Consider the following 24,659-nt stretch of genomic DNA (forward strand, 5'->3'; position numbering starts at 1 on the left):
ACACCTTGGGAACGATTTACGTAACATTCATTTGGAGTTTATTTGTGTTACTCTGAATTTATTCAATGCCCATTCTTCTTAGACATTACACCAAGATTTGGAATGTGATCCACTTCACAGTACGGCGTGCCTCTTGGTGCTTTCCATTGGCATTTACCTATCTGCTCTTGTAATAATCCAGTGTTGCTTTACTGTTAGAGCTTTGAGGAGTAAAAAAATGCTGCAATTGCTTGATGACTACAGGAAAATTTAAATGTCAAGTATGAGAAGAGTCAAATTTATGGCACTATCTGGCAGGAGCGTGCGTGTGTTTCTGCGTGTGCAAGCACATACATATGCATATAGTTGTTAGCTTACAAAAGTTACATTTTTTTCTCCTAGTTTTTCTATGCTGTTAGGCCAATGAAAGCAAAACAAAATGCTACTAACCTGGGAGGTGGCTTTCCTTTTGCTTCACACTGTATTACAATATTCTCTCGAGGGTCAACAATGTAATCTTTTGGAGACTGCTGAGTTATCGTAGGAGGTTGCAACACTTCATTATGGGATATAAGAAACAGAGAAGAATTTTACAACATTTTCAAATCATCAGCGAGACAGTTTTGCAAGCAGAGAAAGCAGAATTGCAATTAGCAACCAAATCATCAACAGAAGAGTGAGATTAAAGTATCCTTTGTATTAGGAGGCTGAAGCCCTCTACTCTTTCAAGTAAGTGTAGTTACACTAACCTCCAACTGAGCTATGCTGACTTCCAGCAGATGAAGATCTTGGCCAAAAAGTTTAATGAATATAGCTTCTATACACCAGATTTCAACAGAAGTTTACAAAAACAAAGGACACTTGAATTCTAAGTCAAATGTATCCTGAATGAAGACTTGTGAGACACATACCCACATAAAATGCTGTTTACCACACAGAAAGGAAAAAAAAATAGCCCAAATCGTTTGTATTTCTAAACATGTTATGTACTTCTAAATTCTCTATGGATGTAAACTTTTCACACATTTATTGTGCTCAACATGTTGAATTAATCTACAAAGCATGCTTTTAGGAGCTACTTTTCAGGAGTAAAAAACGTGTTACAGGACTCTAAATATGACAGATAGTAAATAGTTTCTAAATAGAACAAAAATGTAGAAAAAGTCTAGAACTGACTCTCCTCCAAAAAACCAAATCAAACCAACAAAAATATAGTCAATCTTGCGAATTGCTCGAGAAGAAACAAATATTCAATCTTTAGGATGAGTAGCACAAACCAGAATTTATTCACCTGACAAAGTAACCTACCTATTTTAAGTGATTTTCAACCTGTTACCATTATCTGTGCCCATCTTCGTATTTAAAAAATCCTGTTTATGATATCTTCCTCAACATTATTCATCTGTTTATAACTTGGTATCTTCTAAAGGAACCAGTTTAATAACACACCCATGAACATCCCTGTCTAAATGCTGTAAACTGTCTGTCCTTTGGGGGCCATTTCTACACTTTGGGGCCATTTCTAGCCACTTCAGCAAAGTACTGTAATCATTAGAGTTCTCATGTCTCACTCTGCCCAGTTAAAATTGTAAACCTAGGATTTTTATTTTAAGTCTTCACTACCACTATATATATAAAGTACTGAAAGAGGTAGCCATCTGTAAAGCCCTACCCACAAGAAACAGCCAGGAGAAGAAATCAGGTCATGGAATTGTAATGATACAGCAGCTAAGCAAAAAGGAACCGGCCATGCAGAACTGGGTTTTGCTCCTCTTCCTCACTGCTTCAAAGAGGAAGGTGACATTTTTACGTGATGATGACTGTGCATTTCTTTAAAGAGGCAGTTCTCAGGGTCAGTACACATCAGATGCTTACATGGGAAAAACAAGCATGCTCTGAAAAGAGGCATGACATGAATGCTGCTCAAGATACAGCATATTCCATCTGATGTGCATCAAAGACCTCAAGTCTCCAGTCCAGTGCTATGCACTGCACTTAAAACTTATTAAACATGATGCTAGAGCTGAGTAGGAGATCCCATAAAAGATGAGGTCTATTTAAATAACTGTATCCACTGTTTCTTAAGGATATTAAAGCATCTCCAACTTGGACATGTAAAATAGTACATAAGTACTTATATTCCAATTAATTTATTTTTTAACAACTGTATTTACTCCTGAAAGTAGTAGGAAAACATTGCTCACGCTGATACTGGGTAAAGATTTTAATGTTCAGAGAGCACACCATCAAAAAGCACACAATTAATTTGTTCAAGATATCAGAAGACCGATTAATGTACAGTAGCATTTTCTGAACACTGCATGCACAAAACATCTAGCTACAGCAAAAAAAAAAAAATTATCAACAAAATGTCAGAATCACACATTTTTCCACTGCAAATTCAATTTGCAACACAATGAGTATTAATTTTCAGCAGCACACAGCCTAGTTTTTGTGGACAGTAACTTACATTCTTCTAGAAGTTTTGCTTTTATTCCCCCATCAGAACCAGCAGTTGAATGGACAAATGGAGATTAAAGAGAAACATTTGTTAGTTAAAAGAAAATTAGCATTTTTTGAGAGGGAAGATAAGTATCTCTGACAAGTACATTGGTCACCATTAAAAAGAAAACATTTAAAATATTTAGCACTATAACCCATACAGCAATGCCTGAAATTCCAGCCACGATTTCCATTGTGTCAGATATTATTACATTTATCTCAAAGTTCATGGTATAAGAAACTTTTCTGAAGTGTTGACTTTTTAAGGGCAACCGTGGTATGTGATTTTGGCCTTGCAAGGACACGAAACACTGACACTGAGGAGACAGCAAATGAGAATTAATGGAGTGCACTGCCCTCATGCTGCAGTCAAAATCAATCCACCCATATGATCATATGGAAGAACAAAAAGAATGCTTCAGGCTAAAATTACTCTTACAAAGACAAAAGTACCTAATTCTACTCAATTGACATGCAATCCCTTTTGGTTTGAAAAATAATTAAACAAATCATCTTAATTGTCACATCTTTATTTCTCTCTTGAAATATTTTGCATGCATGCCTACTTATGAAGAGTTTTAGAGGAAGTCAAACTGCTTTTGATCAGCTACATTTTCACTCATCCCTTACCTACTTTGAGACACTGATGAGCATAGGAACTGCTAAACTGGATGAAAACTAAAGGTTCAATTAATTGAGTATGTTCTCACCATCAGGTGTCAATGGAGAGAACATTTGGAAGGCCAACAGAAAGTCTTTCCCTTGTGGTGCTCTCACAGAGCCCATTATTTATAAATGCAATAACATAATTATAGACGTTTCTGTTAATATGATTTTTGGCTAAAAATAAAAGCATGTGACTTGATCAGTCCTAACAAAGTTACTGAACATTGTGTAGTATGGCACAAGTTAACTAAAATTTAACATGATACATCTAAGAGGGCTACTCATTTCTGTTTATTAATACATTTCTGGGTAATTTAACCTGAAGTGTTGCTCTATACAAAAGTTATTGGAGTGATGCACGATTCACATTTGTTCCTAAACTATAAGATGGGTCTAAAACACTATTTCTAGTCTGCAAACATATTTAGGAGAAAGACTGAATTTAGAAAATAAGACATTAATTCATCAATCTTTTAAAGCCCTCTTTAAGTGCTCTAAAGGCATTCACAGCACAACAAGTCTGATGTGATTCTGATCTATTGATCTCATTACAGAAATACAGGTCATTGGTTTGAGAGGCCTGTAAATAAGCATGGGGGGGAAACATCAAAGCAGCTGCAGTTTATGTCCATGATTATTAAAGAAAAACATGCATTTATGGAACATAGAAAGGTATCAAAAACATAGGGTAAAATAGGCATGCGGATTAGAGTCATATGAAAATTTACTGATGTATTAATCCATCAATTTAGCATCAGCCCTAACGATGTCTTCTCTGTTAATTAGCTTCACCAACAAATAATCACTGTGAGGTGCAACACGGTTCACTGAATTCTGAAAATGTGATCATGCCTATCTTAAGAAGAAAATAACAACCTGAAGCGTGAATAATTTCATAAAACCAGCTATGATGGCTATGAAATGCAGCAGTTCCTTGCTTTCTATCAGCATGGAGTGCTACCATCAAGGTTCCCCATTAACACAGTCTTATGTCTGGCAAGAACTTCAGACCTTGAGATCTCCCCTCTCCTAGATGTTTCCTCACTGGTTAATGCTTGAGTTCTGTGCTCAACACACAGGCTTTTAACTTAAAGTTAGGTACTTAACTGTTTTCAGACACTGCTTAGGAAATATAAGAGTCTGTCTTACTCTTCTGGTTCAAAAAGTAAGATGGTTCCAGTGTCTGAATTTTAGGTATTTGAATCTTTTACTAGATCTCATTTCAGCTCCTAGAAACCTCTTATATGAAGACAAGGGCGACTGCTCACAGCAAGTAGGAGCTGTCCTGGGGTTTTCAGCAAATTGTCAACATAATATTAATTTCACAAATAACGAGCATTTAACTGGGCTTCTCTGCCCATCCTCATTTTCATAAAATAAAGTGTTCAGTAAAGGCACACCCAAGTGTGAGTACTCATGAGAATCCTACGTTTACCCTTTTCAAGTGAACAATGTCAGCCATTACATAGACACAGTTTTGTAAAGACTTGAGTAAATTAGTGTAAATATTCATAACCATGTTCTGACTTGTGAGCAAACATGCTTTGTGCTTAGTTCCATGTTGAAGTTACCTTGATCTTCCTATACAGAAATTATTTAATTAAATCTTCCATTGTTCTTCATTTATTTAGCAGGTTAATACTTACAATCAAGAGGTACATCCAATGCAGAAATCATTTGGCACAGAAAGAGGACCAAGGAAGCTTTGCTTGCAGATATACTTTTCTTTTTCATCATGATTTTAGGCTGTATTGGGTAAATCACACTTGAAGAATGAAGTTCAACTTCATCAGACTAGGTAGCTTGGAATAGTTACTTAAATGTATACAAGACACCTGGCAAATAAAAATAAGAAGAAAACAATATGTAGATACTATGGAGAGTTGAACATTCACATCTTAATAATATCATGAAATATCAGCAGTCTACAGGCTGTATCCAGGGATAATAGTTACACCATGTGCTCTACGAAATCTGAGCGGAGATCCGGAAGTTCTTAGGACATCTAGATCCATAACACTTTCCTAAGGAAACTAGTGAACAATTCCTATAATCTTGTTGAATGGAAAGATAAATCCTAAGGAGGATAAACCATTAGTCCAGCTAAAAACCAAGCTAAACTAAAAATAATAGTCCTTTGAAGTAGGTTTAGGAGAGTAAAGTTCTGAATACCTTCCTCGTCTCTCAAATACCCTGCACAATTCTTGGAAAGAGTTATTTTAGACATCCTCCCTAATGGAAACAAAAATTTGCCAAGTAAACTGGGATCTTCCTGCAGCCTTGAGCTAGATAACTTAGCTTCTCCCCACTTTGGGACTCTTTCTAGAAGACAGCTGTAGGCTGAAGAGTACAGAAGACTTCATGGATTGCCATGCTAAGGTGCTAGCTTATGTATGATATAGGAACCTAGGCTCCTACTCTTGGATTTCTGATTCCATGCAAAATACAAAACAACAAAGACTTCAACTTACAGCCATTGCCCCTTGTCCTGTCTCCACAGAGCATAGGAAAGAGGCTGGCCATTTCCCCCTGTGTCCCACACTTGAGACATTTATAAGCATTAATATGATCCCCCCTTAGTCTTCTTTTCTCAAAAAGATAGTTGAGACTATCTACAGTACCACACGACATAACGTAACAGCCACATATTCATCACATCATATTAGAAAGCTTACAAAACTCATCAGAAGAGAAAACACCCGAATTCTAGCTGTTACGTAATTATTTCTACAAACTGGAACTGCAGAAGCCTATTTCCAAAACAGCCAGAAAGGGGTTAAGGTGAGGAAGCCTGAGAAGTATTCAGACTTCCCTAGAAAAATAAACTGACCTTTCCAACATTTTATATAAGCACCTTAAAGTGTTGGGGGTGTAGCTGTGGGAGGAAGATTTCTTCCATCCCACTTTTGGCACATAGTGTCCTATGCTTCTGCTGCAGTGAGTAAGGGGAAGGAGAGAGGCTTCTCTTGAGCATGCCTGAGAGCACTCCAGTGTGTTTCCTGTGATGAAGGGCTCTCCAGAAGAGCTGATTCTGTGCCATCAAGTACAGCTGTCGGCTCTTCTCCAGTTAAACTAGGTTCTCACACGCTGTTGTCCTGATCTTTATGTCATCTCCTCATTACAGCATCACTGAATTAACAAGGTGACCTCTCTATACAATGTGTTTGACCCAGGATTTACAGGATCCTCTTTGAAGTATTCTACAAGCAAAACTTGACTTTCATTGTTTCTTCTCCAAGCAAAGTTTAAGTTCTTACAAAACTGAGAACCTGATTATCCACTTTATTGTCTTGTTCTTTCATTGTGTAAAATGAGTATTGCAGTGATTTGAGAGTATTTTCAAATTAAATTGCATTCCCTTTGAACAAGTACAAATGAACACACAAGCAGTGGTGAATCAGGCATGTGCAATTAAAACAACTGTGAAAGTAATACCCTTGAGAAAATGCCTCGCATTGTCTACCTCTGCTACTGCAGCATTCCAGTAGGATCTACTGAGTCTACTGCTCAGATGTTTGGACAGAATTCCTGAACTCACTAAGTCCTCAGCACTAATTCAGACGATGCAGGTACTTACTAGTGTTAGATGGTTATATATACTTCAGTAATTTTAGGGGGGTTTTGACAAAAGCAGATGGCAAAGCTGTGTGCCGCAATAGCAATCATCAGCCTGATCACACTCCTAGATCTTCCCCCCTCTGCATTACTCTTTTGGCTCTGACATCATATCTGAGCACTCACACTGGTCTCCTTCCTTCCCACCACCCAGACAGTTTCCAGTCTCTCTACTCTCATCCTCTATTTTCCAAGCACAGCCTGCTAGCTTCCTTCTTCCGAGGTGTATTTGCATCCTTCCATATTAAAAATAAAAATTTGGGTCATTCAGTCATCTCAATCTCTTTTAATAATTGCCTTGTCTTCAGGGCAATCGCTGCCTGCCAATCCTCAGAGCACCTGTTAAATTTCAAAATGTAAAATCACAGCTGATAAAGTCAGCAAAGAAAATATTAAAATATCACTGGCCTTTACGTTGTTCATCATGAAAACGCTAATGGAAAACCCCTTAGTCCTTGAAGCTCCTTTATTGCGAATCTTCTATTAAGACCTGCTAGCTCATTTGTTATTCATTCAAGTCTGGTCTGTTTCATTATATAGTTCAAGTTATGTTTTTATTAATTGGTTTCACACGTCAATAAGTCAAATGCTTTTCACAGTCTATTACACTGTCAGCATCATCTTACCAAACTTGTAATTTTATCAAATATTAAAACACTAAAACCATGGGTTTGTCAATCATTTGTTTTACAAGACCTACTTTCCATAAAACTATGTTGAGTAGAATTAATTTTACTCATGGCCTTTAATTCCCAATCAGCTGAATCCTCAATCAGCTTTTTCCATATGTTCACTGTGATTTATATCGGCTATATTTACCCTGCTCAATCTGCTTGTCTACTCTGAATCTGGGCAGAACACCAGCTTTCTTCCCCTCTGAAGGAACGTATTAAAAATAAAAACCTGTGAACCAGAAATTTTCCCCCATCAGCTCCTCTAGAAGTCACAGGTAGAGCCATCTCACCTAGACCTGCTGACTAAAAATACCTGTCTTCAACCCATATGATTTAACATCTATTAAAGGTTACTATAACTAAAAAGATCTCTATCCTAACACGATGCATTATACTTCTTCTTCCAAATCACGTTACTTGCAATAATAAATCAACAGCAAGAGAAGATGATTGTGAAGTAGCTCACAAAACAGTGCTCATCCTGTTGCTGTACTTAAGACTTGGTCCTATAAAAATAAACCAAATATTTGTCTGCTTGTCTCCTCCATGGCAAAGGCCAACACATCTGCCATGAGAACAGAAGCCCTTTCACAAAAGTATCAGAACCGACTGCGCATCTGTGCAGCTACAACACAGAGACCCAATTGCTTCTAACATAACTCCAGTACCCGCTACTGAACAGGCAATGCAAAACAGCTTCATTATCATAGAACCACAGAGTGTTAGGGGTTGGAAGGGACCTCAAAAGATCATCTCATCCAACCCCTCTGCCAGAGCACAACCACCTAGATTGGGTCACACAAGAACACGTCCAAGAGGGTTTTCAATGTCGCCAAAGGAGACTCCACCACCTCTCTGGGCAGCTTGTCCCAGTACTCTGTCATCCTCACAGTGAAAAAGTTTTTCCTTATATTCACATGGAACTTCCTATGCTTCAGCTTGCACCCATTGCCCCATCATTAGACATCACTGAGAAGAGCTTGGTCCTTTACATATTCATAAACATTAATGAGGTCACCCCTCAGACTCCTCTTCTCCAAGCTAAACAGGCCCAGCTCCCTCAGCCTGTCCTCATAAGGAAGATGTTCCACTCCCTTAATCATCTTTGTGGCCCCGCGCTGGACTCTTTCACGGAGTTCTATGTCCTTCTTGAACTGAGGGGCCCAGAACTGGACACAATATTCCAGTTGTGGTCTCACCAGGGCAGAGTAGAGGGGAAGGAGAACCTCTCTTGACCTGCAAACCACACCCCTTCTAATACATCCTATTACGCACCCATTTTGCATCACTACTGAACAGCACTCATACCAGGTTATCCAGCACTCACCCATCTGATGCAGCCTTGCACGAGGTTGACTCCTGTGTCCCAGCCAGGACTAAGCATGGTCATACAAGGACATGAATGATCAGGGTCTACCTAAGCACAGCCAACACCACATTAGTTCTTTAACAGCATAGTAGTAGGGCAGGTGGGGCTATAAATGAAGATATGTCTGTTCAGGTAGTTCTGTAAAGACATCCTTCATCCAGTAGCCACTCACCTATTGAATAGGAGACAGGAGGAACCCCCTGGGTTCTAGGTTAGCTTTCATATTTTCCACATTAATGAGGCACAGGCAATCTGGATCCTGTCTTGTTTACTTGTTCCTGGGATTCTGTGGGGTTTTTAAAAAATTCCTTCTCTCAAGACATCTTTTCCTTTTTCTTTTAGGGATCTTTCACATTGTTCTTCCCTAAACACTACAGAATTTTATAGCTGCTAACTGCAGCTCATTGGTAAATCACCATGAGCACTAAGATACAGCTGAAAAAGCAAGGATATAGGTCCTTACAAATTCCACACAGCAAAGTTCAACTGTCTGCTCTAGAAGTGCCACATCTGAGAAGTGCCCAAAAATGCAGGGTAAAAAAACCCTAACTGTGCACAGGCTGCAAATTAAGGGCTAGAGGCAAGCCCGTGCACTCAGCCATGATCCAAAGGCTCAAATCTTGTCGTGAGAGCAGCCACTTAGACTTGATTTTTAAGAGACAGCAGCGGAGCTGATCTGTCCTTTTACAGTTGTCTTACATATTCCCTGAGGACCTCTACTGGATTTGGCCCTTCTGAGGATTTAAACAGAGGAGCACTTACTTTCTAGATCCTGCACAGATTAAATTATAAGCTGCTTTGGCTGGGGCGATTACATACATGGCAGGGCAAAACTGTGGATAGCTCTCAAGCAGGGAGGTAAGCCTAGTAAGCCTGGAAAATTCAGATGCCTCCAGCGTCAAATCAGCAGCTGAACAGCAGTTTTGGATTGCAAATTTAAACTCAGGCTTCGCAATCTTGCTCTGGTGCTTTCTGATGTCCTACATTCTTGACTGGATTCAGCTTTTTTCCCTCCTCATTTACAACAGAGGATGGAACAGAGCATAAAAATAATGATTTAGTGCCATTTATTTAATTAGTCCTTTAGAGTCATTACTGCCTGAACAAATATGCTTCATCTCTTAAGGATGTACGCATACTTTGCTGTCTTTCAGGGACTTGAAGTGCTGGAATTGACTGCAACGTTGCAGATCTGCTGGAGAATATGGATTTACACAGGAGGGAGTAGAAATGTAACTTGCATAGGGTTTAGAAAGAAATATACTTTGGCTTAAGGAAAGCACTAAATATGGTGATCAAGGAGAGTAAAGAATTAAGCTTGGTTATTAAATTTCTCAGTTAGAAATCACTCTAAAGAGTGAGAAAACTGATTAAGAAAACACATTTTTACAGCACCTGGATGTTAGAAACAGGTACCCAGGTGATGGTATCATTAGGACAGCTCTTCGGGCTATGCTTTGACAATTTTAGAAGCATGCAAATGATCTAGTCACTCATTAAATCCACTTTCAGAAGATCTAGTTCAGACTGAATATCAGCAAGACAAAGGTTTTCAAGCAGTCCATCTTTTTCTCTCTGAAAAGTTTAGCAACAGAGCAAAAAAAGTGCTTATGAGAGAAATACCTATAATCACCAGGCTGCTGTTATGGCCTTACTGTTCCCTGCAAACAGAACCGGAAGGAAAACTGCAGAGTGGGCAGAAGGAAAATGCACCATCATCCCGAGTGAAGAATCCCAATTCAATGACTACAGTTTGGTTCCTCGTAAATATGCAAAGGGGATGCTCAGCTGAAATGCTCCCTGAAATGTTAATTTCTCTACCCAGGAGATATGATGAAAGGGATTTTTTTTTTCTCCATATTTTTGGTTGGGATTTTTTTTTATTTAACTCCCCAGAATTCAGAGCAGGGGGTTCAGACAGCTTGCTTAGGAGAAGCTAATACATTCTGTATTATTGTGGTTAATTACCTCCTTTGCATCCCTACAGCTAACCCCAAAAGCACTGTCTGTCCAGAAGTATTCTTATAATCCTGGAGATACCCTTGTGAAAAGCATACTGTGCAGAATCTGATTCAAAGACTCCCTTTGGAGTCTTCCCTTTGGGAAGTAGAGCAGAAACCACTAATATTAGCATGAAATGCCAGAACAGTTATGCTAGGGAGGAGGTCACTCAGAATACGGACAGTGCCAGAAACTGAGGACTAAGGCATCTTGTCAGCTATAAAACCCTAACAAGTACATGAACAAAGGAGGGTAAACAGTGCCGAGGGAACAAACTGTACAAACTCCAGCTAGCTGCTAAATTTTTTGGAGATGGGGGCTGGGGACTGGCCACCTATGTGTAACATCTATTTAACAGACAGAAGTTAGTATGCTTGCTGGTTTAATTTTAGTTAATTCTGTTAAAGGAGTTACAATTCCATCTGCTAGTTTGGAATCTCTGCCCACCATTAAAAACTGAAATAAACGAGAGCCAGATCTCTTCTTTAGAAGTACCCCTGCCTTTCTCTCTAAAAGTGCTAATAATGGTCATAATGATTACAGCTATGCAAATCAGGTCCGTCCTGGCTTTAAAGAACACGAATTCATGCTGCCGCTGTTCCCAAGAGAATGATGTCACACATAAGGAACACGAACCAAATCCTTAAAATGTGTTCGTATCTATCACTGGTGCTGTGCTACATTTCTTAACCAGGTCACTGTGCTCTATGCTACTGAGGATTGTACATGTAGGGATGACTAGCGCCCTAACAATGCTCAGAATTGCCCTTATTAAGATTTTTGGACCTTATCACTTCTCTTTATGAGCATCTCTAGTTCCCTCTTGCTCTCAAATAATTAATAACTACACTAAAGTGCTAACTACTGCCATCTTCAAAAGACCTGCCCGCTGCAGCTGGCCACCTCAACTCTATAGACAAAGTAAAGCAGGGAAGGTTGGCATTCAAGTTTCCTCTTTTTCCTTCCCCTCCCTTTCCTCCTCTCCTCTCTCTTTCCTTTCTTCCATCCGTCCATCCGTCTCCCCCCTCTTTTCCTCTCTTCTTCCCTTTGCCCCTTTTCTTTTTAACATTACTATTACCTTGTAGAGGTTCCAGGTCCCTGAATGTACACAGTCCTGTGGACACTGTAGAAGCTTTAGGTGGGAGTATACAACAGGGCAAGGCCTGAGAGGATGAGCAGTGCATCTGTGCAACACCGTGAAGTGAACAATGACACAACCTCATGGCCTGTCACTATCATCAAGAGCTGACTTACTCGGCTGGCACTTGTGAAAGCAAAGGAGACCTGGCATTTGCCCTCAAGAGCTCACACAGGAAGCTCGCTATTGTGGCACGGGTAAATTCTTCCAGGATTTCTCCCCGTTGCTGATGAGGTGGGCACGGAGCCGGCTGGATCTGCTGTCTTCTGCCTACAAATATTGACAATAATGTCGGTCCTCCATTAGGTGGCAGATTGACCCAGAGAGAGGATGGGGCAGGCAATTCTCTGAGCTTGGAGTTGAGGGGAGGGTGAAGAAATGGGGCAGGCAACTGTCGAAGAAAACCACTGTGATGGGATTGAGAAGATACCAGAAGAATAGTACCTTTTGGGTTTTGTTAGATGGAGGGGAAAGGCAAGAGGGAATGAAAGTGTGTGCACATACATAAAGGCATTATGGTTGGAATTACATGTCAAAATTTTATATAAGTCAGATGTAGAGAAAAATTGAAAATATTCATCATGGTATTACCATGAAGACGTTAAAATATATTTCCAGCAGTGTTGAAACAATCTGGAAAAGGATGGGGAACAAAACAGACCCTGTGAGAGCACCGTGATCTGCACACAAGTATTTACTACAGCTCTGCCCCTTCTACAGAGAATTCAGAGTGAAGGTTTAATTCAGCATGAAGTTCACCTTTAAACAAGGGCTACAAGAACATGACAGATATTTCACAGGAAGAAACAAAGGAAAGGTGAAAAAAACAATTAAGTAATTAGGGAATATTTAAAAGCACTAAAGCCTGAAGGTTTCGGACACTTTGTGGATCCACTGCAGATCCATTGTAAAGCCAGCTCCAGAGAAGCTGCAGCACACAGACATCTCAGCAGAGGCGGCTGTGTCCTTGCCACCACCCCGACCTCTCACTCCAAAGTACAAACCATGAGCACCTGCTTCCTGATACAGCTTTTACTTTAAACAATTCTATGCCAGATGAACATAGAAGTCAAGGGTTTTAGTTCCAAGCAGGAAAAGTGCCTTGGATGAAACTGCCAGAAGCAAAGATGACATTCTTGGATGAACCAGCATTTCACCTGTTACTACTTCCCCCTGAAGTGCGTGTGTTACCCAAAACCACAACATTCATTCCATTTAAAACTCTATTTTCCTTCTTGCTTTAAACAAACCATGCAATTCCAGCCAGTTTTACTGCCACTTACTGTTAAACCACATCTAAATACAGAAATAGATAGGCCCAGTGTTGCTGTGCTGTTTTCGTGGGACACCTTCAAATCATAGAAGGTTGGAAGAGACCTTTAAAATCACTGAGTCCAACTACTGCCTAACCTTGCCTAGTCCACCTCTAAACCATGTCCCCAAGCACAACATCTACGCTCCTTTTACATATCTGCAGGGATGGTGACTCCACCACTTCCCAGGGCAGCCTGTTCCAATACCTGACAACCCTTTCAGTAAAGAAATTCTTCCTGATGTCTAACCTCAAGCTGTCCTGGTGCAATTTGAAGCCATTTCCTCTCGTCCAATCGCTTGTTACCTGACAGAAGAGACTGACCCCCAACTCTCTGTATCTTCCTTGCAGGTAGCTGTAGAGAGTGATAAGGTCTCCTCTCAGCTTCCTTTTCTTAAGACTAAAAAGCCTCAGTTCCCTCAGCTGCTCCTCGTAGGACTTGTGCTCCAAACCCTTCACCAGCTTCGTTGCCCTTCTTTGGTCATGCTCCAGCATCTCAATGTCCTTCTTGTAGTAAGGAGCCCAAAGCTGGACACGGTACTCACCAGAGCTGAGTATAATGGAACAATCACTTCCCTACTCCTGCTGGTCACACTATTCCTGATACAGGCCAGGATGCTGTTTGCCTTCATGGGCACTTGGAAACACTGCCAGCTCATGTTAAACCAGCTGTCCCCTAACACTCCCAGGTCATTCTTCTTCAGGAAGCTCTCCAGCCACTCTGGCCCAAGCCTGTAGCATTGCCTGGGGTTATTGTGTCCAAAGTGCAGGCCCCGGCCCTTGGCCTTGTTGAACCCCATAAAGTTGGCCTCTGCCCATCGATTCAGCCTGTCCAGGTCCCTCTGCAGAGCCTTCCTGCCTTCCAGCAGATCAACACTCCCACATAATTTGTATCTGTATAACAGATACAATGTACTAAAATTCCTATTTTTATGATTAAACCCTCATTTTGCTGAGGGATTGCATTTGCATTTTGGCCAAATCTGTCTCTGGCTTCATCTGAACTTGGCTTGATTAAAACTCTGAAGATTTGTTCTATAATTTTTATTGCAGCTGATTCTGTTAAATTTCTATTCCCCAGCCATTTCCTTGTATCGGCATAATCAAAGTTAGGGGGAAAAAAAAGGAATTCAAAAACATAACTGAAGGGCTTATTTTTATGTGTTTCACATTTATGTAAATGTGGGAAATTTCTCTGCTATTATGATGTTAAAGGATTAATATGGATTTTTAATTGAATGAATTTTTATATTAATGTATCAAAAATAAAACAGCTTAATTCTCACAGTAAATCTTGCACTTTTAATAGAGTTTTAAAGCGCTGTTATCAAATGGAAAGCTTCTAAATGAGAAGTGCTAACCCACATTCCTGTGCTGTTGCCCTTTCACTTGAAGTAGATGTTATATGTTAAGAATATTTTTTACTGAAAGAGTTGTCAGGGCCTGGAACAGCCTGCCCAGGGATGTGGTTGAGTCACCTCTCCTGGATGTGTTCAAAGAAAGGGTTGATGAGATACTTAGGGATATGGTTTAGCATAGGATGGGAATGGTTGGACTTGATGATCTTCAAAGGTCTTTTCCAACCTTGTGATTCTGTGATTCTGTGAATATTTTCAATATTCTGTCTAAAAGAATTGGAGAAGACACTTCACACCACTAAAATAACATAATTTGAGGTGCAATTTAAGCAAGTAGCAGTAAGGCAAAGCCAATGACTAGAGCTTCAGTGAGCTTTTTTAGACAAATCATTAATTCAAGCCTTTAGGGTAAAAAAACCTCATTTATTCATCAAGAAGTTAATCCAGTTTGTTCCCTAACTGGGAAATAGCTTTCCCTGCATTTTTTGTATGTGTACACTACTCATTAATGAAACAAAAAAAATCTTGCCCAGGACTTCATATCCATTATGTAAGTAAACATTATACTTTGATGTAAAAATTTACATTGTTCAGAGATTCATTTGAATTTCACATTCACATTACCACCAAGGAGATAAAAGAAATTTCTTTCATTCTGTCATGTTTACTCCTGTTTCCTTTGGCTCGTTACAATTAATTTATCCTTTAAATCAAGATCTCAAATGCAAACAGCACATTACAAGTACAGTTGTGGGGGGGGGTTTGCTGTTTAAATTAAGTTCAGTGCAGTTCTCACAGTTGCTCCTGTGGTTGAGGAAAAACTTTCTTCCATTCAATGTACTCTTTCAAAAGGTCTGTTTTCTCATTATATGAATACTATTCTAAACACATTATGATATTCACAGTATTTTAGGGGCTGCAAGGGACCTCCACAAAATTAATAATAAATACTGAATTAAAGTCAGGATTCTTCAAGGTAAGTGAAAAAAAGCAGCACTGCAAGAGGAAAACATATCACAGAATCCTCAAAGAACTTCCTGAAATTCTGCTGATAGTACTGCAAAAGCACTTTACTATAGAACTTGTAATCCAGATTGTATGTTGATACTAGCAGACTGATAAGCATATTATTTTATCCACACTGGAGTGTGACTACGTTTAATCATTCAAAAGTCAAAACACCTTATTAACATATATAATATTTGTATCTCACAACGAGGCATCCAAAGAAACATCTGCTTTTTATGACAATACATCCAGGCACAGAAACAAGGCAGCATGATTTCAGACCACGGCTCATTTTTTATTCTCATGAAAAGACAGTTCTATAATTATGGATACATTTTATTTCCAAACTACCTTTTTTTTTTTCTTAACCCAGATCATTTGCTACATTTCTAAACATGCCAAAAAATGAAAAATAAATTTATCTACAATAATACGGGTACACTAAATAGTAATTTCTCACAGCACAATTATTAGAAATTATTTCAGTAAAATCTGCCAGTTCTCATTTTTGCAGAGTTATAACATCTAATGTGTATTTTTCATGCAAAATATGAACATTTAAAAAACCCCCTTCACGAGCCTAATAAAGTGAAGGCAAGACATTTAAATAGTGAAAATAAATAATATTCCTAATTAGCTTTGATTACTTCAAACAATTGGATATGCTTTATAGCTTCTATAAATTATCTTACTTATTGAAGCAATTTTCAGTTAATCCAATCATAGCTGGAATAACAGTGTATCAAGGCAGCTTGTCAGGCAGCCACCTCTCCTTTGCACATCCTGAACCATCGATCCTTCAAAGAAAATACAAAGGACTCAATGGACTCTCAAGCAACACCTGCCGGTGATACAGCCATATTAGCATAATGCTGTTCTGGATTTCAAGATGTAAAGAATGCAAAATTGCTATAAATCAACATTAAAGGCTAAAATGATTTTCCCAGCCATGCTAATTTGAATTGAGATGCTGTTGTCCAAGGATTTCACATTAAATTGCCTCACTGCATATACACCAGAGAAACCATAATATAACTAGAAGCAGAAAGAACTCTTTAATCTTTAATATAAAATTAAATTTTGCTGGTTTTTCATTTCATCCAGAGACTTGGTACTACTGTGCTTTATTCATTTTATTCATTTTTATTGCTGTATTCATTTTAATCAAATGTTATTTTAATTGGGTCTGTAAGGACATGTAGAAACTATGGCACCACTGGGAAGAAACTGATTTTTGATCTCTTGTTCTTACATCTCTGAAGCCAGCATGGTTTTTAGTCTCACCTTTAACTCTCCTTCAGGCATTATTCCCTAGGGTCCCACGGCTTCAATTCCCAATTCTGATTTGCTCAGAAGAATAATCTACCTCAAAGCAGTACTTCTGGAAAGCAAGGCTCGTGGAAATGGGAACACTGGGCACCACCAGACTGGTGGAAGAGCTGTTCTCCATATGGTTGAGAATGTAGCTCTCTGTGAAGAAGGAGGGTGATGGGAAATGAAGTCCATCAAGGAAAACAACTCCAACTCAATCAGACTTTGAACAGGAATAATCTAACTCATACTGAAGTAGAGACTTTGAGATGCAGCTTCTCTATTGTCAGAACAATAAAACACTGAACTAATAATATACCGTCTCATGCAGGGCAGTTACAGTGACTGAAATTAGATGATAATACTAGGCAGCGAATTTAGGGCACCCCTCTCCTAGCCCCAATTCCTTCCTTCTTAACAGGAACTTAAGCTGTTTCACTGCAAAGATCTGATAAGTAATTCACCATTTTCTAGCCTAAACTAGAAGTAACCTTGAGTTGGTGTCATGGGTTTGTTTTTTTAAGTTGAACCAAAAGTGGAACACAAAGGCAGCCAACCTGCTTGCCACCCTTATCGTTGATTTTAGAATGTTACATGTTTCCAGGTGCATCTCCAAATTCACACTCACGTCTAATTTTTAACTTCAGAATTCATTCTGTAAGAGAGCCTGGTTGCTGCAAAAAGGAGTCACCTGGAAGTATCCTCCACAAAACCACCGAGAAGGTGAAGATGAAGCAAGACCTTTTCTTATTCTTCTTTATCTTGATAGTGGGTTCCCAGCACTAGGCTGGGTCCAACAGATTACATGCATTTCGACATCTAATGCCTGCTGCTGGGTAGCTGCCAGGTGAGATAATAACGTTTCTGCTTAATTAAACCACATTCCTTTCTCCCACAACGGCTGAAAATCTTGGCTATTTTTAACATCGCAAGATGTATTCACATCAGTATATGCTGGGAAAAGTGTGAGGTACCTTTTGTTTAATATCAAAAACCCGAATTTCCAGACATAAAGCCAACAGTTGGCACTACTGAGATGCTCTGAACTTCACACATATGCTTTTCTCACATGTTTAATCAGTGTAGGTTTACCTATGTCAAGTACTGGTTTAGCAGAGATATTGAATGTCATGGGGAAAACAGAGGAAAGAAAGACTCAAGGATTTAAAAAGGATAATTAAATACTGTTTTAAACTAAATGAACCACTTCTAATGTATTTGAGCCAAGGCACCTGCATCAAAAAAAAATAGCACAGTGAAATTTGAGCGGAGGAAACAAATACAATTAGACTTGAACTAACTTGACTACCTTTGCTACTATAGAATCATATAATTGTCTGGTTGGTAGGAACCTTTTAAGATCATCAAGCCCAACCATCACCCTAACCTGCCATACCCTACTAAACCATGTCCCTTTGTACCACATCTAACAGCCTTTTAAATACCTCCAAGGATGGAGAATCCCCCCCAAAAAAACATTAAGGGCCATGTTAGAAGAGTAGTTTCCTCTTTTTTGCCAGCAATCACACCAGTCTCTTGATCAAAGTATTTTATCAGAAAATACATTTCAGTACTTAAATCTTCCATATAACCTGAACAACTGAAGGAATGACAAAGGAAGGACATGGAGACTAGAAAAAACCCCATTTTGCTCTGCTTTACCGGGCAGAGTCACAGTTTTATCTAGCTAACTGATTTCCACAAATTAAAACAGAACCTGTGGCTGGGAGGCAGAGTTAAGGGCATTTGCTCACTTACCATATTCTCCCTTTTACAAGAGTGGTCCTTACTGTTCCCTCCAACATTGTTTATTGTGTGAAAAAGGTGGTGCTCTATTTAGAGGTGGATTTTTACATTAGGCTTGCTCTTATCTAATGACAAGTAGTTGTCAAGAAAATATGGAGAGGTCCCAAGCTCATCTTTTCTGCTCTGCAAGTTCCCACTCATTCCCCCTGCATTCATTTAAGAACTGTAGCATCTCTAGTGAGCTATATCAGGTCACTGATCCAAGAGAAAACAAACCTACTAAAAGAAAGATTAGGTTCTAACATGACAGAGATTTCCCAAAAGGAACTACCTTTTTTGGACGATAGCCTGAAACTAAACAAAGTGAAGCATCATGTGAAACTCTACCCTCAGCCTACACCTTCACTGATCTGAGCTGGGTCAATGCCATGCTGAAGTATTCCCATCAGCTTAAATTGGCTCTGTTCCTCCTTACTGAAGCACTGGTGAGGAATAATATGCAAAGCCAAGGAAAATTACTTCTGAGCAAACATCTGAAAACATGTATTTATGCACAGCTGTTCCTCTTTAAAATAACTTTATAAAAAAAATATATCAAAGACATCCTAGTACCTCTGACTTACGCTATTTGACTCAAGGAATGGAAAGTCAACAGCATCCATCATGATTTTTCTAATTTCTATGAAGTCCATAACGGTTAAAATTCATCATTCAGAGAGCCTTGCAAATTGGCTGTTCTCACTTCAGTTGCTATGGGAAAGAACTTAGCAGAAGGGCAGACTTACTGCATTTCCCAATGAATTCTGTCTGTCGTATTGTTGTCACAGTCTTCAGATTTCAATTGTACTTAGATTTTTGATTCAGATTAACCAGTTAACTAATATGACCATTCTTCTGCATGTCTTTCAGTGAGGATTCAGTTTTTTCATGTCTGCTGATTCACATCCATACTTGCTTTTTAAAGTACTTCTCACTTTAGCATCCCAGCTGCTGAGTTAAACAGAACCTTACTCCATTCGGTCATTTCGCACTTATAGTTACAGAAACCCAAGAGATTTAGAGGTAAAATGTCTGAAACCTTGTCTCATATTCAGCGAATTGAAAATACACATGGAACATAGTCTTTAACATAGAATCATATAATCCTAGAATGGTTTGCGTTGGAAAGGACCTCAAAGATGATCTAGTTCCAACGCCCTGCCATGTGCTGGGACACCCTCCACTAGACCAGGCTGCCCAAAGCCCCATCCAACTTGGCCTTGAACACTGCCAGGGAGGGGGCAGCCACAGCTTCTCTGGGCAACCGGTTCCAGTGCTACACAACCCTCACAGTAAAGAATTTCTTCCTAATGTCTAATCTAAATCTACCCTTTTTCAGTTTAAACTCATAACTCTTCATTTTACCACTACACTTCCTGATAAAGAGTCCATCTCCAGTCCATTTCCTTTAGGTCCCCTTCAGGTACTTCAGTACAGATTGCCCTCAGAGCCGTCTCTTCTCCAGGCTGAATAAGCTCAACTCTCTCAGCCTTTCTTCATAGAAAAGGTGTTCCAGCCCTGTGTCCATCTTTATGGCCTCCTCAGGATTTGCTCCAATAGCTCCATCTCATTCTTGTTCTGGGATCCCCAGAGATGGACAAGGTCCTCCAGGTGGGGTCTTATGAGCGCAGAGAGGCAGAATTACCTCTCTTGACCTGCTAGCCACTCTTGTTTGATGCAGTCCAGGATATGGTTGGCCTTCTGGGCTGCAAGTGTGCATTGCCAGCTCACATTGAGCTTTTCATTGATCAACACTCCCAAGTCCTTCTCATCAGGCCTGTTCTCAATCCATTCTCTGCCAAGCCTGTAGGTGTTCTTTAGAGTGCTCCAACGCGTGTGCAGGACCTTGCTTTTGGCCTTGTTGAACTTCATGCAGTTAGCATGCCCCATTCCTCCAGCCTATTAAGACCCCTCTGGATGACATCCCTTCCCTCCCTGTACCACACAGCTTGGTGTCACTTGCTGAGAGTGCACTCAATCCTGCTGTCCATGTCTCCAACAAAGTCCCAATATTGACCCCTGCACAATACCACTCTTCACGGGTCTCAATTTGGATACTGACCTATTGACCACAACTCTTTGAGTGCAACTGTCCTGTCAATTCCTTATCCACCAAGTGGTCCATCCATTGAATCCATGTCTCTCAGATTAAGGGAGACAGTGTCAAATGCTCTGTGCATCTCTAGGTAGATGACATTCGTTGCTCTATCCACCAACGCTGTAACCCCATCATAGAAAACCGCTGAATTTGTAAGGCATGATTTGCCCTTAGAGAAGTCAAGCTGACTGTCCCAAATCACCTCACTTTCCACGTTCCTGAGCATAGTTTCCAGGGGGATCTGCTATGTGATCCTGTAAGGCAGAAGGTGAGATTGACTGGGTCTGTATTTCCTTGGATCTTCCTTTTTTTCCCTTTTTAAAAATGGGGTTTATGTGTCCCCTTTTCCTGCCAGCAGGAAGTTCACCAGACTACCACAGCTTCTCAAATGTGATGGAGAGTGGCCTAGCTGCTTCACGGACTGGATCCATCAGGACGCATGGATCCATCTCATCAGGTCCCATGGACATGTGCACTTTCAAGTTTCTTAAGATATTCTTGAACCTGATCTTCTCCCACATTCTCCCAGTCCCTGCCTTTGCCTCCTGTGACCTGGGCAGCGTGGCTAGACATTTTTCCCTCATGTTCAGGATAAAACATTGAATAAAACATGACAGAGGATTAGACTATATAGCAGGCTTCAACTAGATTAACTTAACAAGAGGAAGGAATACACAACTTCTCCCTAATAGGCTTTGATAGCTTCAGATCATGTAGTTAATAATTCAGAATTGGTCTACTTCATCTTAAACCTCATATAGTCTTTGAATTCCTCTTGCCTTCTTTCACAAACAGCAATGGAGATGTGGCCTTAACATTTGAAGGCTTTGGGACTCCATAAAGGGAAACTCTGGACATTTTCTTCTAGATGGCAACACTTCCAGCTTCAGATACATTCAACTGCAGGATGCAATACATAAACAACTCTATAGAGTCGTATTACCATTAAAAATCCTGCACTAGAATTCCTGCTTCATAAAAACATTGTCAGAAAAAGAACCAAGTAACCAGAACTAATTCTACTTTATTTACATCACTTCACATTGTGGAGAATTGCACTAATCTCCCAGCACACATTGGGAAGAGAACAGAACCAGGAGTCCTACTCTCATACACTCCTGGGACAAGTCTGTATCATAACAGCTTAGCAGCTTGTAAAGCCCATATTGTCTCTTCTTTCACTATGTCACAGGCACATTTTACAAGATGACAGATGCATTCATAAATCTCACTGCACATTTCCATTTAAAAAAATTATCATTGACATTTTATTTTTAGTGTCATTATGATTCAAAACGTGTCCTTGTGTTTCATGTTAATGACTTGCAGCATTTTTTCCAGCATAGTCTGCAAACTCTAAGTCACATATAAAGGCATGTCAAACCTTTACTGGATTTCTCTGAGTTTTAGATCTGTCAACCTTTTGGACTAATTTTTTCAAGTAATATCTATTTGGTTTACTGTGAATAAAATAGTTCAAAAAAGAATAGACCACTACACACATATGCAGTCTCCTGCAAAATAATCCTAACATATTACCATCCTTCACATATATTTACCATATGTATAAAATGCATTAACATGAATTCTATATTTGAAGGCTTTTATTTGTAAGGATAGGAAAATTACTTGTATACATACATTATATAATTGCTTAAGTTATATAGGTATATACTTACCAGTATATATATATGTGTGTATGTATATACATATATATATATTTAGTCCGTCCTGTGACAAATTGGAACCGTATTTCTCAACTTAATCAGAACCTGTTGCTTTGATGAGTACTCTCCTTTAAATAAGCACCCTGACTGCAGCTCCTGTGCTTTTCTGTTTGTGCACTAGTTAGCAAATGATATAGAAATCATCACCTATTATACAGTCAAAGTAGCTATTAAAAAAAAAAGGGAAAGAAAAAAAATTCTCAAAGCACTCTAAATACAGTAAAATAAAAGAAATGCTACTTCTGACATAAACACTGGCCAAGGGGCATCTCGGTGTGTAGGTTATTAAAAAAAGAAGCTATTTTAAAAATGCATTTCATTCATCTATGAGACTCTGACATGAAATTCTTCGAAAAATTAATCAGATGCTGTTTTTTTATTTCATATGTAACCTCTTCAAGAAACACCCTGACAGAGCAGCTCACAGCCTGCACCTCTGCCCCAGCCACACGCTGACACTTCTCAGGCTGTTGGAGCTTCTCCTTCCTATTCAGCACACTGTTGTCTTCAACTGATTTCACCCCAGCCTGTGTGACCGAGCACACGTGTGCAAACTATCCTTTATACAAATCTATGGGAATCCTCTATTCGCTTGGGATTTTCCGAGTGGAGAGATTTGCTTGAGATTGGAAAGATGGTTTTGAGTGGAAAGCCATTTAGCTCTGTTTAGCTGTGTCATAAACAGCAGTAGGTAAGGCTGTCAGCATCAAGAACCTTTATCTGATGGCAACAAATAACCGTTTCATTTGTACCCTAAGTGTTGTCAGGTAAGGGTACGAAATCATGGTCAGGTAAATGTGAAAGAGAAGTACCAAGAGAAGCACCAACTGCATTTCCTCTCTTGTGGAGAGGCACAAGAACTTCAGCAGGAAGCTTTCCACTGAACTAGCTGTAGTCCTAAAGATGCTCAACTCAGAAATTCATAATTAATTTACACATGACCTTACTGAATACAGAATTCAAGAAGAAACACATTATCTTTCCTGCTGTAAGGGAGTATACTTTCTGGAGACATGAATGCGCTCCTCTGGTAGCGAAAGTAGGTGGGTACATTCTTTGCTTTTGCCAGTTACTTAACTGAGATGGAGTGCTACAGTAGGCAGACACAAAAAGCACTTTCTACTGTTCTCAAAGAGTCTGTCCATCCTTCTTCCAGGCTGTCATGACTTGCTTTAAAGGAATTACAAAACAAGGCAGGAATAAAAGCATTTTGTGAAGAATCCACAGCTTCAATTTTTATTTTATTCTGCATTGCAGAACAATTAATTTCTTCTGTGATTTTGCCACTAGATTAGGGTAGTAATTTACTTAGAAAATTCTAGTATAAGTTTTAACATGAAAAGGATATATCCTCTTTTAAACCAACTTTTTCCTTTTTAATTCATGGCTGGTTTGGTGGCATTTCAAAAATTAATGAATATACTGGCAGATGACTGGATGACAAGTTTCAAAGAAATGTTTTTGCTTTCTGTGGCTAAACATTTGACAGTTTTCTTGCAGAAATGTGTTTCCTGAACAACACTTTATAGAAATTCAACAAAAAGGAATTATATCCCGAAGCTGTAAATGCCAAAACCACATGAACTGTAATTATTTTAGAAACTAAGTGGCCATCAACATTTGTACATCCAGTCTTTGTCATTTTGTTCTAGCACTGTACACTGTCATTATCTGTTCTTTCAGCAGTATTAAAAGGCTTTACAAACTGCTGATACTCAGTCATTTACTCTTTAGTGAAGCTGGAGAGCTTTACAACATTACCGGACCACATCAAATATCAAAAGACATTTAGCTGCTGCAAGAGAGGGCTCCTGATGCCAGACTGATGACATTACTGAGCCATTACAGTACTCACATCTGCTAATTTTTTAGAAGACCCATGAGAGTTCATGAGTCCCAACACAAAACCAAAAGCCTCTGTGGAATGAGATTATGTGTTCTTCAGCTTGCATTATTTAACAATGTTTCTCCTTTGGATTCATGCCACAAAACCTATATAGATGGATCATTTAATAAAAGCTTGAAGATGTTGATGTTCTCGTAGATGCTTTTCCAGACTTTTTATTTCACAAAGGATTCACATGCCTTTCAAAAAACAGACTTGAGAATTTTCATA

The 24,659-nt window shown here is 39.3% G+C and overlaps 1 protein-coding gene across 11 annotated transcripts in view; it reads right to left on the reverse strand.

The window, feature by feature from the left end:
• The window catches only part of NRCAM (neuronal cell adhesion molecule), a gene marked incomplete at both ends in the record, with an annotated part of 67,328 nt that extends 62,444 nt beyond the window's left edge, over window positions 1-4,884 (reverse strand). For 7 of the 11 annotated variants that reach the window (XM_084260907.1, XM_084260906.1, XM_084260900.1 and 4 more), the window contains 2 exons: window positions 430-535; window positions 4,794-4,833. In XM_084260907.1, the coding sequence (XP_084117033.1) occupies window positions 430-535; window positions 4,794-4,824 (137 nt within the window). Of the gene's footprint in view, window positions 1-429; window positions 536-2,449; window positions 2,468-4,793 lie in introns of all 11 variants that reach the window. The other 4 variants (XM_084260903.1, XM_084260902.1, XM_084260908.1 and 1 more) reach the window with 2 other exon arrangements.
• Between the last annotated feature and the right edge of the window lie 19,775 nt (window positions 4,885-24,659).

This window comes from Gallinula chloropus (genome assembly GCF_964237585.1).
Source record: "Gallinula chloropus genome assembly, chromosome: 1".
Classification (NCBI taxonomy): domain Eukaryota; kingdom Metazoa; phylum Chordata; class Aves; order Gruiformes; family Rallidae; genus Gallinula; species Gallinula chloropus.